This window comes from Tachypleus tridentatus, chromosome 2 (assembly GCF_004210375.1).
Source record: "Tachypleus tridentatus isolate NWPU-2018 chromosome 2, ASM421037v1, whole genome shotgun sequence".
NCBI lineage: Eukaryota > Metazoa > Arthropoda > Merostomata > Xiphosura > Limulidae > Tachypleus > Tachypleus tridentatus.
The window spans coordinates 115,991,465-116,010,909 of NC_134826.1; the positions used below are offsets into that span (position 1 = coordinate 115,991,465).

Below are 19,445 nucleotides of genomic sequence, written 5' to 3' on the forward strand. Positions count from 1 at the left end.
ATTCTAAGATTTTTGTCAGAATTCTCACAAAAATGAGTAAGATTCTGTTAAATATTATATGTAACTTTTGTATTTCATTTGCATAAACTCTTGAACCTACTAAATAAGTCTGAAAATTTTTTTAAAAGTTAAATGTTTATATATTATTTTCCATTTTATCTAATGTATCACTAGTTCTGACTATTATCATCAATGTACAGTACAGTGAAATACTTAAAATTAATTAGAAAATAGAAATATGTACACATCTTTTAACTCTTAACTGAATAATCTAAATACATCTTTTTTGAGTCATATACATAATTTCATGTCTTTTACCATTTCACTTGTAGTTTACATTTAGTGTTCCATTTTCTGTCCTTTACAATTTATTAACCACCTCAACACAACTCAATGATAGCCTTAGGATATATAACAATATCTTTGGGAGAGATGTGCAAGCCTTCAGCAAAACTATCTTACACTTGCAGAAGGTCATAATCCTTGAGATCTGGGGCAAAGTTTAAGATAACTTGAAAAAAAATTTTAAACCTTTCACTGATGCATTTTAAAACATAATAATACACAATTAACTATGATATAAAAGTAAAGCCTAAATGGAATTTAACTGTCTCTGTAACTAGAACATATTTAGGTAAGAAACAACCAAAGTACTATCATGAACAAAGCAGTCAACAATACTGCAAGAGGTTAAAGCTACCTCATGTTGACAACATGGCATGAATTTCAAAATAATCATTGTTATAGTTTAAAATGAGCTCTTTCTGATAATTATATCCAAGTATGTGTAGGAAATGCATGTGGCTTTTACACCTCAAAGCAAAGAATATATGATGGTTGTTGCACCCATCATGAGTCAGAAAATTTTGTTTATTATTCCTACTACATTCAACAATAGGACTTTTGAATTATTAGTGTCAATTGGGCATGTGGCTGTACTAACTGTATAGATGTAAATGTACAGGCTGTGATTTATTCCATCCAATACAGAAGTTGCAAAATTTGATATTTTTAATAATTTGGGGTCATGTGACAAGAAAATTGGAAATTAAGTTATTTTTTCAAGGCTTCTTTTGAAGTAAAGGAATTAAAGTTTTGAATTATAACACACATTTTAATGTAAAGTTCCTTGACATACATTAATAGTAAAGTTGTTTAACTTTTGAATGTACCTCAGTGACTTGTGCAGAAGGTGGTTTAAAAAGAGTGCCTGTAGTGAAATAGTAGAAAGAATGTTTTAGGTTATGACGAAACCTAGGCTGGAGAGGAGAGACTTAAATTACTATCCTGATAACAAAGGACATTACAAGTCTACCTCAGATGTTCTATACAGAAGTAGCCTAAAAGACAATAGTTATCAGCACATAATTAGTTCACTCATGTCATTTGAGATACAGACATGTTATCTATAATCAAAGTTGGTGATAAGTAATATGTTCATCTTCAACAAAAAAATATGAAAGTGACTAACAAACTGACTAAAAAAATGTAAGTAATCTAGAAGACAGTTAATGCAGTTCACAATCAATAATGAAACATATAACATTTTGCTCAAGACAAGAAATTGACACTAATGAGATCAACATAAACTCTATATTCATGAATGGAAGCAAGAGAGGGGTAACAAGCAGTCACAAAAGACAGTCCATAATTAGTGGTTCAAGTAACAATTGGCAAGGAATATGACTGGCTAAACTTGAAGAATAAATTTTAATTAAAGTAAATGCAACTATTTTGTTTTCCATTTTCATAAAAGGTTTGCAGAACACATAAAAGAATTACAGAAGTAATTGTGTTTATTTTGTTGAATTTTACATAGGGCTACTTGAAGGTTATCTGTACCAGCCATTCCTAATTTTTGAGTGTGCTAGACTAGAGAAATGGCAACTAGTTGACACCATCTACCACCTACTGTTAAATTACTCTTTATCAAAGAATTGTGGATTTCACTATTTCATTATAGCACTCCTACACCTGAAAGATCAAGCATATTTGGTGATGAGTACTACAGAAGGAATATTATTTTATATGCTGAGTGACACTAGACTTAATATTATTGTTAAAAGACACTTCTTGATATTTTTGTCCTGATTAGATAGTTGAGAAATGAGATAAATCACATATGTTGTTGTAAATAACTTTTTTCACTTGATGCTGTAAGAAAATGTTGTAAGGATTAAAAGTTGTATCATTTTTTTATTATATGGTATATTTTGTTTAATTTTAAGTATTAGCTGTGATCAGTACATTTTTAAAGTTTTATAGTTATAATTTTCAAATCTACACTGGCATTATGTAGTTGATTCTCCTTTTGAAGTCTGTATATTGTATCACATTTTATGGATTGTACAATACCAACTAGATTCCTTAATAAAACCACTAAAATATTGTCAATATCCAAGAAAATGTACTGACAGTACTGACCAACAAATATTTATGTTACAATAAAACACTGTTCATTAAAACAGAGAACTTGTTGACTTACCACAGTGTTCACACTTATGTGGACGAAGCTCATTGTGGTGAGGCAGATGAGCCAGCAAGTTATATTTGTTAACAAATTTTTTCTGACAAATGTCACATTCTATGACTCCTTTTCCTAAAAAAAATGTAAACCATTTATATTATAATTAAGAAACATTTTAAGAAAACTAAGCTTGTTAAGCTAAAATAAATTACCAGTGTTTGGTTTTCAAATATGAACATTAGAAGTAAAAAAGAGAAGCACATGTATAATAATTTTATATAGTTTCATGACAACAAAATTAACATTATACATGTGTCATTTGCACTCTGAGTATGTTATTACTATTTTACAAACAAAATATCAGTTACTGTAAAACTTTCAATAACTTAATACATTTTATTCTTCTACTAAAATTTCATTTATTTGTGACAAACTATTTTAATGACTAAACAACTGGAAACCTACAGATATAAAATGGACAAACACATTCTTTTGATTAACTACTGTTCTCATATCTCAGTATATGTCATGCATAAAACTAGTATGCTTCTAATAACAGTAAAAAAAAATGGATATACACAATACAACAACACATAGTCTTAAATATATTTCACAGAGAACTAAACAGTCTTTTTTTTTTAATCACATGGGTAATATTCAGTTTGGTGCAAAAAATTTCTAAAATTCAATTAAGTTACACATATAGTTGCAAATTTTGTTTTGTTTATTTAATTCAAACCCTGTTAATATACTTAACAAAAATGATGAAGTTCAGTTAAAAGCCCATGTTTCTATAAAACTGTTGAATATATGAAAAACTGAAGTAATATATATATTAATTACAGCAGTTTTGTATCTGTGGCTTGTTTCATCACACTTGTATATAATGTATGTGTGTGTGTGTATATATATATATATATATCGTACATATACAACAGTAATCAAAACACACAAAAATGTCCAAAATTATCACAAAAAACTAATGATTTAACATAATAAATAATACTAACTTAGCACCATCTGGTATTTACTACTCTACTTTGGATCACAATTATAAGCAATAAACATTTAAGGTGTTTAACTCAGGCTGAAGACTAAACTGTCTTCATCTTACCAATCACCATATATTGAGACTGGCAATAATCACTTGTACAGGGAAACAATAAATGTAATAAACATGAAACTAAATAGAAAAGAAATAAGCCAAGAAATTCTAGAGTCAAGAAAGATAAAAATTAAAAATGATGGAAAAAATATGAAACTAAATTTTTTACTATCATTGTTCTTGAAGAATTCTTCCATCTCATGTAGAATACATATGTATCTTCTTGTATAGCTTAAAGTGGGGTTTTAGGCATATAATTAAGACCACATTTAAAACCATGATTATCCAAAACAATGAAGTACAGAATGTTTCATTGACAATTCTATGAACATCTTACATGCACATGAAGATGCATGAATTTATGTTTTTCATACTATCACCCCTAAAGGTTCTTAGTTTGTAACTTTTTTTAAACAGTATTGTGTAATTCTGTCACTAAAATTTAAACTATTGAATCAACAATGATGATCACACTTATATTTTTACAATGTTAATGCAGATTGAAAGAAATAAAATTCAAAGCCAGTTTCATATTTTGATTTAAAAATCTATTTATTCTTACTTGTGTTCTAATTATGATAAATGAAAACAAATATTCCATGAGTACAACAAAATTAAATTTGAATGTAGGTAATTTACACATAAAATGCACATTACATTAAATGGAGTTCCTAAAATCTGAAATACTAAAAAATTATAAGAATTAATTTGATGTTTCTGTTAACTATAGTGCTAAACTGCTTTTTCTTTTATATGATCAAGCTTTGAAAGTAGATAGAGCTGACCAATTAGTAGAAGTTGCTTCATGATTAACTACTGGGATGTATTAACTGATTACATTCAATAAATCAATTATTTATTCTCGTAAGATGACTTTTAACATGAAGGATCAGCAAAGTACAGATAACAATTTATGTAACTTGTGTTTAATAACAAAGAAAAATATCAAACTTCAATTACTTGGATCAAGCTGAAAAGACTTAAGTTAATTTATATAAACATCAATGTGTGTGTCTGTCTGTATGTCTGTTCCTTATATGTTTTCACATTTCTTGATCAATCAGCACCAATCTTGAGACAGTGAGATAGGATGAGATGAAGAAGGTCATGAGAGGGGTAGTGATTGGTGATCTAACTGAAATATACAAGATTATTTGGCAAATTAACAAAATAATAACCTCTGATTTTTTAATGATGTATTCTACAGATAAAAAAATTAAATGACATGAGTCTGAGACCTGAGAAAAAAAAAAGACAGGCTCAGCTTCAGCTAAGCCAGAAACAAGTATAGTTTGAATAACTGTAAAAGAATTTAACAAAAAAATTGTTGATTTCCTGAACAACAGAAAGGGCAGATTCAAATTTTTAATTTTAAGAAATGTAAGTATGCAAGGACAGCCTTAAGAACCATTATGAACAGATAAAATAAATGCAGATGATACTGTATACACATTGATAAAATATGTAATACTCATTCTTTCTCCAATGTGTCTGTTTATGCAACAACAGGAGGAAAACACATTTAAAACAAACTTGAATAATATTCAAAAGTGAATATCTGAATCAAATAAAATATCCAAACACTGAACAAGGAAAGCACACAAAGAGCTGATTGAATTCTGAAGATTAACAATAATACAGAACACTGAACATGGAGCACGACTCTAAGGTTTTGGATAAAAATAACAAGAACTCTTAGCTCTAAGTTGAGCCAAGGTTTTCATGAGTAGCAGGATAGAAATCAGATCTTGTATGACAGTAATCAAAACACTACAGCTTCATCCATTATTGTAACAGAATAATAAGTACTTATCAGAAGAGGAACAAAAATGAAGTTGTAGTTATGTAAGGGAAAGAGAATTTTAGGTTTTATGATTCCCTAGAAGATAGATGGCTTAAATTGTAAAAACCTTTGACCTTGTTTGATATCAACATCAGAGCCTTCTAAGTGCTGCAGCCATCTATCACCATAATGTACTTGTAACTCTGGAGTACAACATAGAAATGATTCCTCACTCATAGAAAATCTAAATTGCTAAATGAGGTGCCACAATTTAAATGACATAACCAATACTACTGCATTTTTGCATTCAATGGTGAGATTTTTTACAACACTGAAAATGTTTTATTATATTGTTGTAAAATATAATTATGAAAGTCATAATTTTCCTATACTGAAAATGTATTTCAAATAGGCATTTATTTACCTCTTCTCACATATAGCTATTGTCACTAAGTGTTGCTTTTTATATGCACAACATTTTTTGTACATGCCACAAGCCTTCAATCTCCCATTCATTTGAAATTAACCGATTGCTATGTCTCTCATATGCATATCATTGTGCAACAAACCTCTATCAATAAGAGTGTCACAAACTCTCTTGAAGTAAGTAACTACTGGAAATACATTTTCAATGGAGGAAAATTATATCTTCCAATACAGTATCTTACTTCATCTCACATAATTAGCTAGAATCTTACGTTGAATAGGTGAAGGGAACAGTGCAAGGTAAAAAAAAAGAAGCATCTGAAGAACACTTCTCAAGAGAAAATCTTTGGAATCAAATATCTGATGAAGGAGATCACACCACTTCTGAAACAGATATACTCTTCATCCATTATCGAAAATTGTTGCATATATAAGCAGAAAAACAGAGAAGCACTTCCAGGATAAGGATCTGAACCATACAATATTTGAAAACTCATTCCCAGAAAACATAAAAATAGGTAATATTAAAAGGTTGTGCCCCTAAGTGTAGAGTGGCTAGGGTATAATGAACCATACATAGCAAGCCATCTTCATCCAAAACCAATGCCACAAGGAACCAACATCCATGTGGAGACAGGATGAGAATCATACTGTCATTAAATCAACTACAATCCAAAATCTGGTTACCAGATACTGATTTCCATGTGGGGGGTAAGAAAGAGGATCATACCATCTTCAACTCAAGAGGGAATATCATACCCAACAACCCATGAATGGGACACATGATAATAAGAAAAAATTACTTATTGATCCAAGAACCCAACATCCAGCATCAAAATGATGTCTTTGTAATGTAATACATCTCACTAAAACTTGAAATTGGCAGGAACCACCCAAAGCACAGTAACATTCATTGAATACTGAGAATATCAAGGGAAAGAAGCATAGTAATCTGCAAGTACCTCAGCCCTGACACATAACACAGATGGCGTAACAACAGTATAAATGTAATACATGCATGAGGACTTATCTTCATTGGTTCACCTCTAAATCCAAAACCCAGCCACTAGGAATGAACATCCAAGTGGGGGTAGGATGAGAGATCCCAATCAAAGAGGTAAACTGTAATTTTGACAACTCATTCATATGCCACACAGTAGTGAATATTTTATTATCTACTCTAAACTGAACTGTTTTACAACCATATATGCATATATATGTTATTCGTACTTCATTAATACATTCAGAAGGATACCTCCACAGTCCACCACTAAAGCGGCTTGGTAAGGAATCTCATGCTCCACTAGAAGAAATGGGTATAGAATGTGTAGTGGAGAGTCCAGAGGAATAACAACACCTGAAATAGTGCAATGGGTGACTATGAAACCCTATTTTGTAAAGCAGACCATACCAATTTATTCAATACAAGGCATGGCAGATATGGGCAATTATCCTCTTCTGCTTTACCTGTGTAGTCCATGAGGGAGTATAGTCTGGAACAGGCAAACATATGAAGCAAACTTATTGCAAGGCTAAATTTACAAGTGATCTTGTGGAACACTCCATCTCTGAGCTGTGTGTTGCATGGCCACAGAATCATGATATGTAAATTGACATGGTCTTACAGTGCAGATGTGAATGGCTAAATAATACCTGGTCAGCCACCTGAAAGAAAAGAAAGGATTAATATAGGCTTACCTAGTGTCAAAGTTGCAATGAACTGTGAGGAATAGCCACAGGTGGTAGGCAATACCCTAAAGATGTAGACACTGCAACATAATGGAGATAAAATAAATGCCTGACAGGTGGTCCACATGCTCAACTGAAGAATCTTCTCCAAAGACCAACTGAGACAAGAATCTGAGGAAAAGGGTGGTGCACATGTGATGGGAGGTAACAAAAATATGAATAAGATAACTAGATTAAATGATAAACCCAACTGGTTTGGGAATGGGTAAAAAATGCCTTGAGGAAGATAGTTGCCAGAGAAGAAATAGATGGGAACAGGAACCCCTTAAGAAAAACTATGTGAGCAATATAATAATGAAGGGCATGCATCAAGTATAGAAGTCTATCTGTATTAGGATGAGAGTAGAGATCAGAAATGAATGGGAAATGGGCAAAAAAGAGGAGTTACCTTTACAAGTCATCAAGGCCTGGGAAAAGATGGAAACATCTGGATAAAGAAAAAAAGAAGAAAGTTTGATGGTACAGTATGTGAGTGATGTTAGCAGGGAATATATCTGACTGACAATGCTTTCAGACCAAGAACAGTAGGAAATACATGTTAAACGATAGGTGAAACAGAGAAAATGAGCTGAAATGAGCATAATGTAAGGGCATGTAATATTTATTATGTAACATTTATGTTCCAGTCCAGAAGCACTGGATGCCTAGGTGACCAACATATTCAGAAAAAAACAAATCAAAAGAATAAGTACTGAGGAAAAAAAGATCCTGTGGTAAAGAGAAAAATATTAAGAAGACAGAAAACCTCTTCTCAAGAGCCATGAAAGAAACTTAGAAACATCAGCAACCACTGGACAAGAATCTGTAATTTCCTGAGTTAAGGTCTATGTTTGAAAACATTCCACCTGATAGACAAGCCATGGATGAAGGATGAATGGAATGAGCTAAATGAAACAGTGTGAGAATCTGCCATCTACACCAGTAGAACACCATCACCCTACTTTTTACTGAATGAAAGTGAACACATCCAGAATGGCTCCTCCATGGTCAGAACTGGAAAATGGTAAGTACTCCCACACTCCATTAAAATAACTAGGAGGAATAAAACAGAGATATTACAGTGGATGACCACAAAAATGTTATACTGAAAGGTAGACTACCCCAGATTTACTCAGTCAAAGAGACAATGAGGATGAACAGCTATCCCTTTCTGTTTTACCCATATAAGTCCATGGGTTGGTATGGTTTAGAACAAGCACACAAATGAAGTAAAGATATCACAAGGAAAACTCACTACCAATCTTGTAGAATACAGAATCTGAAACAGTATGCATTACTGTCCATAGGTATATTGTTTTATTATTATTCCATTTTGGCTGTACTTTCCAGACTTGAGATATAGAAAACACACCTGAACAAGCACTTCTTGTCACAGAACAAGATCCATAATGGAGTAAATGGGACATGTGACTGAAAGAAAATAAATATATATATATGATTTACCCAGTCACAGTCTCATCAAAGTTTGAAGGATAGCAACAGGTGAAAGATGGTACTTTGAAGAGGAAGAAACAGCCACCTGATAAAAATAGTAGGAGATGAACATGAGACTTGGTGTACATACCTGACTAAAACATTTTCTCCAATGGATGATGGAGATGATATACCAGGGAAAAGATAAAGTGCTCAACCTCATGTGATAACACCTGGTACAGATTTTAGGAAGAAAATACATGGATGAATATGCCAACCAAATCAACAGTGAAACCCAATTGGTAATGGCATAAGAGAAAACATTAAAAACAGAGGAATATTGCCATGGAATAAAAAGAAGAACATGGGAACCACAGAAAGAAGTCATGTAGGCACATATGGGATATAGAAGTCTATCCAGATCTTACTGGGAATAAAAATGGGATATGGAAGAAAGCAAAGTTGGCAAGGAGAAAGAATTACCCTCAAAAGCTGAAGAAAGACCAATCCAAATAAAGGAGAGTGTATGTGGTGTGGCATAAAGTGTGGGAAAGATTAATGGTAAATGTATCAGATAGATGATGCCCACAAGTTAACAAGAGTAGATAATATGCCATAAAGATAAGTAAAACAAATACACTGCAATCTAAAATGACCTCCTGACATGGATAGTCTATGAGTCCAAAGTTAATACAACAATCACAAGAAAGTAGAGGAGGTAAATACTAAATGGTACCAATGGGGGATAAGACTGCTTGATAACCAGTTATGGAAGACAGAGTAAGTTTTTATGACTGAACAGCCAATTAACAAAATCTGTAATAAGAGAAAAGGTGAGTTGAAAAGGGAGGAAACCCCAACTCAAAGATCAATGACAGAAGATATTCCATTTGTGTTGCTAAACCTCCATGGATAAAGAATACAAAAATCATGTTAAAAAGGATGCAATATACCTAGACAACCATGATCTCCTTGGCAAGAGACTTGATAAATGCCAAAAATGAAGATGGAGAGTAAGAAGGGTGGGATCAAAGACCAATGGCTGAAGTTGAAGTAGAAGGGATGGAGTGAGACAAGAAGGAAAGAGAGGGGCAATTTGGAACTGAAGAGGAGGAAACCAATGTTGTGCCAACCAGTAAGAAGCAATCAGAAGGACATGAAACAGAGTGGCATGAATGACTGAAAACACCTGGTGAAGAAGTAGTATGGGAGGATAAACAATAAGATACAGGTTGTTCCAATCCTGGCTGAAAGCATGAAGGATGGATGGGAAACCTCAGACCAAAACAAAGAGGTAACTTGGTACTGAGAAAAGTAGCAAATGCACCCAGATGAGAAGTACCCCACTCTTTACATAACCTCTGGAAAATATGAGGGTTGAGAGACCACTATCTGGGATAGATTTTGTCTGGCCCAAAAAGCAATCTGTCATAAGGTTGAAAGCATGTGGAACACGATATGCAAAAGAGACATATCTCAAGTATTTTGGCCCAAATATGGAGATCCAAGGCTCAATTGTAAAAAAAAATTGAAGGGGTGTACCCTTGATGATTGAAAAAAGCACCACTGTAGAACTGTCTGAATGGATCATGATAAGTCAATTCTTTACAAGAAGAAAGTGATCTAAAGTACATTGTACTGCCAGCAGTTCCAAAATGTTGATATGGTAAGAAATCATTGTCTGGAATCCTCCTAATGATCAGTCCATGCTCCCAACCATGAATCATTGCAATCCAGACAAGGTAAAGGAAGCAGTATACTCAATGATGTGTGAGCTTTGGTCAACCACCAATGCAGATCACCTACAAATGGAAGGACGAATGTTAATGTCTGAGTCCAAAAGATCCCAAGCAAGATTCCATTATTCATGTAAAGTCTTCTGTACAGTCCACATATGCATCTGATACAAGGGAATAAGTGACTCCATTGAAGCCAAGGTCCTAAAAAAGGAATAGAACATCATGAGCAGAAATTTATTAAATGGTATCAATGTTGAGAAAGATGGGAAAGACACCCAAGTGGATAATGTACTGGACAGGTAACAGGAATGATTTCTCCAACTTTATAACCTAACTCAAGCTGCTTATACAATAATTAAATGAGTATGTTGTTAAGATTCCAGTTATGAATGAGCTAATAAAAACCAGTTGTTTATGCAGTGGTGTAAATGGAACCCCAGGGCATCAGAAGTCAGACAAAGGTTTTAACCACATAAAGTGATTAAAATAAACAAATGCTTTACAACTACACTTTCACACAAGCTAACAACATACTTACACCTGGGTTGCAAAATATTAAATAAATGTTTTGACTAAGCTTTCTCACAAGCTAAACACCCATTTTAAAATAAACACAAGCTTTGACTACATATTCTTATGAACTAAGGTGTAGACTTGTGGACATTTTGCAAAACATTAGTTGTGAAATTCTAACTAAAGAGAAACATTGAACACACTTATCAAAAAATAACTGGCACTGTATTAAACATCATTTGCAAATCAGTGAGAGGATTCTCATGTAAGGTTATTCAAACTTGATGGTTGTACAAGTTTAAATAAATACATTCATGGATAAAAAAGTATCCACAAAGTACCAACAATGTAGCAAAAAATGTCATCTGGTCAAAAAGATGTTCACATAAAATAGACTAGACAGAACATGAAAGTAATCATACCATAACTTTAAAATATACACGTATTTTCACAACATTTTGCAGATTATCAGTAAACATTACAAGGCATGCATGCACAAATTATCATATACTATAAATTAAGTTTTAGCATTTTTTTAAAATGAATTATTTGCTCTTACATATTATATTTAGAATACAGACTATCCAACATGCAAGGTAATTTTGGTTTTAAAATTAAAAATACTTTTATGCATCAAAAAACTGTCAAATTTCATTTACAAAATCTCCATAACCTCCTGATACCCTCCAGATAATTATCTAAATTTATTTGGACCAAAACTTTATATTTTATCTGTTATTTTCACTGTTGTATCTTTGCATGAATTTGATTTGTTCTGCTTACCTCCTCCCCACTACAGAAAAGAAAAAGAAAATAGATATACATGAAGCTTTTTCATACTAGAATTATTAGAAATTGTAACACAAAACTACAAATGTTTCATTTAAATGGTTTAAATCTCATAATGTTTTATACATATATAAATCTACTGATTTTATTTTAATTATCTTTCAATAGTGTCTTACTAACATTATAGAACAGGGGTGGCCAAAACTCTGCTAGTGAGTCACAAGCGGCTTTTTGACATATAACGTGTGGCTTGTGAAAATATGTTGGCTGAGCTCCTTTTTGCATCACAATTAATATAAAAGGAAAATATAAATTTTCAAGCCTTATAATTATTTACTGGGTATAAACTGAGAGTCCACTGGATTAAAATATAAGTTTAATGTTCATGGTGAGTAGATATATTTAAGAATTTAAATCCTAATTTTAATACTAGATTTAAGTCAGGGATTAAAGAAATTTCAGATCAGCAAGGATTACAGAGGAATTGTACTGGAGAATTAGTAATCATACAACCCTGTGCTGAAAATGTTAGTTTTAATGGGCATGGCTTGCAATCTCGCAATTGTGGTGTGTGTGGCTGTGTTGCAGGTAGAGAAACTAGTGGAGTGTTAGTGTAATACTGGGTGCTGTAGAGTTTGGTTGTATTGCATGTGTGTTGAAGCTTATTGTTTCTTTTCACCTTATTTTTTAGAAGGGTCTGTGAAAATTTTGTAAAGAAAGACAGCATCATCAAATTGTAAGAAGCAAAAGTATGAAGATGAAAACAGAAATTTTAAGCCAGAGTGGAAAGAAGATTTGTGTCTTATCTGCAATGCGCCACTCAGTCATTACAAAGCCAGTAACTTGACATGCCACTATTAAACAAAACTTTTCATCTGATTATTCACCTGAATCAGAATTACAGAAAAACAAGTTTAATGTGTAAAAATCATCACTAAATAGCCAGCAGACACTGTTATCAATGTTCAGTAAGGAAGTTGATACAACACTGAAGTTAATTTTGTTATATCATCGAATATTGCTCATGCTGAACACCCATCTTCTGATGGTGAATATGTTAAGAAGAATATAGCTAAAGTTGTTGCAGTGTTAGATCCAAATTACACAAAACTTCAGTGACAAATAGCACAAACACCAGCTTCACGCCACACTACAGAGAGACATATCTCCCACATCAATGCTGATGTTGCAAGCAAATTGGAAAATGATTTAAAGAATTCCCTTACATTCAGCTTAGCACTTCATGAATCTACAAACATACAAGACAACCCACAACTGGCAGTATTTGTTTGTTATGTTTCCTCTGATATAACTGTGAAAGAAGAGATGTTGGACTTAGTAACACTAAAAGAAAAAACTCTTGGTGTTGACATTAAAAATGCACTTGACAGAACCTTAACAAATGCTGATATTCCACTGGATAAACCCGTCAATGTCACAACAGAAAGAGCACCCACAATGGTTGGGAAAAATACAGGATTAACTGCACTTATGACCCCACCTTTCCAGACTTTCTCCCTGTTTATTGCATTATTCATCATGAACACCTAGCAGCCAGATACTTCAAGTATGAAAATGTTATGAAGTTTTTTTTTGAAATTGGCAATTTCATATGTTTAAATGGGAAGATCCACCAACAGTTCAAAACTTTTATTGAAGAACTGGAGCTTGAAGATAAACCCAGTGATGTCTCTTTCTAATGCATTGTGAGGTGGCTATCAACCAGCAATGTCATAAATAAATTTGTGGATCTGTTGGAGCATATTATTACTTTTCTTGAAGAAAAGAAATGATTCTCTCCTCAACTGGGAAATGATGAATGGATGCAAGATCTAGTGTTCCTTACTGATATAATGATTCATCTACAAACTCTCAACTTGGCACTCCAGGGGAAGGTTAAAATTGTTTCTGATTTTACTCAGACAATTTTCAGCTTTGAGAATAAAATAAAACTTTCAAAGAGACATATTGTCAAGAAACTTCAGTTACTTTCCCAATCTCAAAAGTAGAGTAAATACTTTCCCTGATATTAAAGTAAAAGACAACAAACTGGAAGAATACTAAAATAAATTACAAGGACTGCTTGATAATTTCCTAGACAGGTTTAAGGACTTGCAGAAGCTGAAGCCCTGCTTCACCTTTCTTGTAAATCCATTTGTGGTTGATGTGATCAATGATAGTCATCCAATTCTCAAACCTCTGGTTACAGAATCATCTGCTCTGGAAATGGCATTAATAGAACTGCAGGAGGACCTGGGTATAAAGATGATCCATAAATCCCATTCTACAATTGAGTTTTGAAAGCAAGTTCCAGAAATAAAATATCCTAAACTGAACAAAACCAGTGTGCAATTCATCTCAATTTCAGCACAACATACTGCTGTGAATCATTGTACTCAGTAATGAAGTTTATGAAGTCAAAGCATCATGTAATCCTTACAAATCAACATGTGACAGAGCTAATTTGTACAGCCTTGACAACATATCAGCTGGAATTTAAATGACTCGCAACTAAGATAGAAACTCACAAGACCTCTACTAGGAGTAAATAGCTTGATAATTGTATCAATGTCTGTTTGTGTCCAAAATACATTGTGACAAAACTAAGATTTTGTAAGGTGGTATCAGATTAAAATATCTCAAATTTTATTGTTTTACACGTTTTCCTCCATTTTTCAAAATATTTACTAAGACAAATAAATATAATTAAAAATATCTGTTTCTACCCCTTTTATTTTTATTTTTGTCAGTCTCATTAAATGTTAATAAAATGCAAATTTACATATTTTTCTTAGATATTTCTGTATTTCATTACCGTTTTAAACACATTCAATATAGTTAAGAGAGTAATCATCCAGGATTTTTAAAACATTTGATATATATATGTGTACTTTGTGATTATTGAAACATACAAATTAACAGTTTAAAAACAACATACATGAATAAATATTAATACGTACATGTACTTATTAATATTCATATAAAATTTATATAACAAAATGTGCATGTAACAATAAATACGTGTAATATTTATTCATGTCTTGTAGCTCTCAAACATCTGCAGTTTACTGTATGTGGTTCTTACATTAAGCAAGTTTGGCCACCCCTGTTATAGAAGTTGCAATTACATGGCATATGTGCACTCACGTTACCATATCCAGAAATATAAAACTGGCCTTTACAAAGTGACCTGTCTTAACTATTGTTCCAGTGAACCAATATTTTGTAAAATACAGTCACATTTTGGTTATAATACATTATACAAGTATATACATTATTACTATTTACAAACAAATTCTTAAATTTCAGTTATGTTTTTTAAAACATGGAACATTAAATAAAGAAGTATAGAAAGTAATTATCTCTTCTAGTTAGAAACTTTGTACTCCTTTGTTGCTTGCCATAAATTGCTAAGCTGTATCAAGTTTCATACATGGAGTATGTAAAACAATTTTTTTTTTTGGGGGGAGGGGTATATATGCAATTTGAAATAAAAAAAGTAATAAATTACCACATAAATACCACTATAATTTAACAGACTAATTAGCTAAGCTGTATTTAGGTCAAAACACAGGATATTTCAAGCTCATTAACGTCTAACTTGTCAGTATCTGTTACCTGAGTTTCCAATTTGTAAGAAACTGTATATTTTCATATCTGGATGTTATAAAGATCTAATCTGAACCAATGTTGCATTCAACATACCAATGATGCAAAAAAAAAGACATTTAAAACTTTTTTTAATGTTTATTTTTAAATTAAGGAAGTAACTAATGTATACTAAAATTAGAATTATAAAGTACATTGTGATACCAAACCTATTGACATATATTTATAAGATATTAGTTCAATAAAATTTTGAACAAGTTTAGAAATGCTATGGGCATGGCTCAAAGACCATGCCCATAGGAAATTCTGTCAGACCTGTCTCAGTAGGAATAAACAGAGAGTATTTTCAGGGTTTGTTCCCTCCATACAGTCAAAAGTTACTCCAGCTGCTGAGTATTAAGAAAAGCTTCATCAGCCTAATGGTAAGTAATTTAAGGCAAAAGGAGACTAGTCCTGATGAGGGTGAGATATTCTAGTACCCACTTTTAGTTGAGAAATAAAAATGCTCAACATAAACCTTGTGATTTTAGGAGGAGAAGGAAAAACAAAATAGGGTCATTTTCCATGTCAAATCATCCAGATTTTGGAAAATTTTCCAGGTGACCCCCTCAAAATGCCTTGAAAAATTCACAAGTGCTCATCTACCCATATAATGAAAAACTGCCAAAAATTAGATCAATATCTCTAATATTTTCTGATTTACAGCCCTGTAAAATTTAATTAATTTCTTTTAATTTTGGCTAATTCATTTTTGGGCAACTTTGGCTGCTTAAAGCTGCAATAGTAATGGTGGTAGAAGGCTGAAATTTGCTACACTGACTGAATTAATCCCACAGAATTCAAAAATGGTCTCAAACCATGTTTATCTTTCTTAGGATTTGCATAGTGAGGCTGTAAAATCACTGAAAACTCAAAATCGTAAAAAACATTGGTTTATATAATAAGCCATAGCTCTAAGACTTAATATGATACAAAGCTGATTTTTTTTTTTCAAATATCCTATAACATATCAGTTGATAAATCAGCAATTGTTGTAAGTAAAAGTCTGTTAGATCTCCTGTAAAGAAGTTTAGCTACATGCATCTTTTTATGACTTAGCTAAACATAGCCCTACTTCAGGCCACAGTTTGACCATGTCACCAGATGTTCAGCCTTTTCAGATTTTTACCATATATTCTCACATCTCTGAATATGATCTACAAAAAAAATATGAGAAAAAGTATTGTACCATATTGAAAATGTGAAGTTTTGCAAATATTTAATATACTTAAAACCATGTAATGATGTGCAGTAAGCACTAATGACATCACAAATAAAGAATATTAAAAGCAAATAATTACACAATAGAAATTATACATGTACTTCTGATAAAAAATTAACATAAATGGAAGTGAAAAATGCAAATAAATTTAACATGTGAAACATCAAGCCAACTATAAAAAATCAATATAGGTTAAATAACAAAAGATAATTTTTAAACTCAAATTATATTGATAAAACATAGTACTATATCATAAGGAAGTGCATAATGGTAATCAAATGGAACAAGCACTTCAACTTTAATTTGGTTTATCTCTGTTCATCACTATTATTTTACTATTTTGTCATTTTACAACTGCTCTAACTACTTCACTTTATGCTAGGCAGGTCAAATTAATTCAAAGTTTGTTCTATTGTTGCTAATATTTTAAAATACTTCTTTAGATAATATGTTAAGCTACATAGATACATTACAACAGCAGTGATGGTTTTATACATGAATAAGGTACATTTGACAAACCAAATGAGTGGATTTAAAAATATATCAACAGCAATGTAATAATTTGAAGGATTATAGAAATTACCATAATTCATGCCATTTATATTTTTTCTGTAGAAATGCACAGGTTATACAAAATATTTCATAATTTCATAAACCACATTAACCTCTACAGAAGATAGACATGTGAAGTTTGTCAGTTCACAACAATATAAACTTAATTCCAAAAACTATACTGTCAAAGATCACTTATCATTCATTGCTGTCTCACAAACCTTGCACACAACCATAAAAATATTCTTTGTATCTTCTTAAAGATAACTCGAAATGCATGTTCCACAACCTTTTACAGACTGCCATTCAACATGGTATGGCATATTTGATATCCAAGTTAGTGACAATTTAATTTACACTACACTGCTCATTTAGTTTATCAGAGAAGAGAGTACATACCAAATACAACATGGATACTAAAACAACTGTCTGCATATATATGTATATATATATATGTACAATTCCAAAGTTTTAGAGGTAATACAAATTCAATATGCAAATTGTATAATACACAAACATGATTTTATTCTTCACATAAAGACCTTGCACAGTGATTTGTCAAAGTCGAAGTTAGACTAACAGCACCAATTCACAGGCATATCCTGAGCATAAATATATTTGTAGCAATTTTATTTTTTTGTATACAATAGGTTTGTATATTTGACTACAAGCTCACCAAACTACAGAAACCTGATTAACTCTTTCCAGACTTGGGAGGGTGTATCTTTCTCAAAGTATTCTTAATTAAATTGCAAGAAAGCTACTAAGTATTACCTACTTTCAATTTACAAAAAATAATACATTATAAATAAATTAGTTTTACATCCTTATTTATACTGCAAAATTTTGAAAATTTTGTTATCAAGCATTTGTTTGAAAGTACATTAAAATGCTTCCTTATATCTTAAAATTTTTTAATTGTTGATCAGAAAATTCAATTTTATATATCCAATCAACAAAAATTTAATTGTTTTACATTAACATACACAATTTGATACTTTATTTTGCTAACAGCAGTAGTAACTAATTTTAACAATAAATCATAAAAAAACAACTAAATGAACTGACAAATACTTTATGGAGACTGAAGATTTGATCTTTCAAATTAATGCTAGTTCAGGCTAGGTAACATTTTTACTATTAATATTTTTGATATACATCAGTTTATATCTAATTTAATGCTAATTAATTTCATTTATTTCCATTATATCAATACAATAAACTTATAAATAATCTAAATCATTATTTGACCCATGTACATATATGTTCACTTATAACTGATGAACCACTGGATTATTTGTCACCAAACATGAAACATATATTTAGGTCCTCTCAGTGAGTGACATAGGGGATGAGCATTTGGAAATAGTCCTTCATATCTTACCAAATCACTGTACTAGTAGTTTGTACTCAAAAATAAGGATACAGAATTTTGATGGATACAGTACTTTCTAAACATAACAGTTTCTTTGATATTCTGTCACAGCAGAAAATTGCCTTAGCTTTCAATTTATATCTTAATTGTTTTTTTCAGAAAGGAAAAGAAAACACATGTAAAGAAACCATAAAATCTTCTGATCTTTCCATTGCATTCAATTATTTGTCTCTGCTCAAGCTAGGTCTTGTCAATTTTCCATAGTATTATAATTACTTTTTACACCACTTCATTCATTCTATAAATGTGAAGTTTATGATCTACTCTTTTCAGGAATATTTAAATGGTTTTGTAGCTATTTCAAAAACTGATCTTCATTCATGTTTTTTTTCCAAATAACATGCATTGAGGTCATATAATGAAGTAAAAGTAAGTTGTACTTATGTATTGTTCCTTGGCACTTGGGTATAATGTTGAAATGAATAACTTTAACACTGTATGCTATTTTCTTAGAATGTAATTAATCATATCTGTGAAAGAGAAGGAAAATTATAAATAAAAAACAAAATATTATCTATATTCATAAGGAATAAACAGGTTTTCTTAGGAAATATAAAACTATGCTTTAGGATGGGCAGAAATATCCCCTAAAAACTTAAACATA

General features: G+C 31.6%; 1 protein-coding gene across 2 annotated transcripts in view; it reads right to left on the reverse strand.

Annotated features, from left to right (window-relative positions):
• The window catches only part of LOC143244895 (uncharacterized), a 37,073-nt gene that overhangs the window by 10,899 nt on the left and 6,729 nt on the right, over window positions 1–19,445 (reverse strand). For both annotated transcript variants that reach the window (XM_076490376.1, XM_076490377.1), the window contains exon 3: window positions 2,486–2,599. In XM_076490376.1, the coding sequence (XP_076346491.1) occupies window positions 2,486–2,599 (114 nt within the window). The remainder of the gene's footprint in view (window positions 1–2,485; window positions 2,600–19,445) is intronic.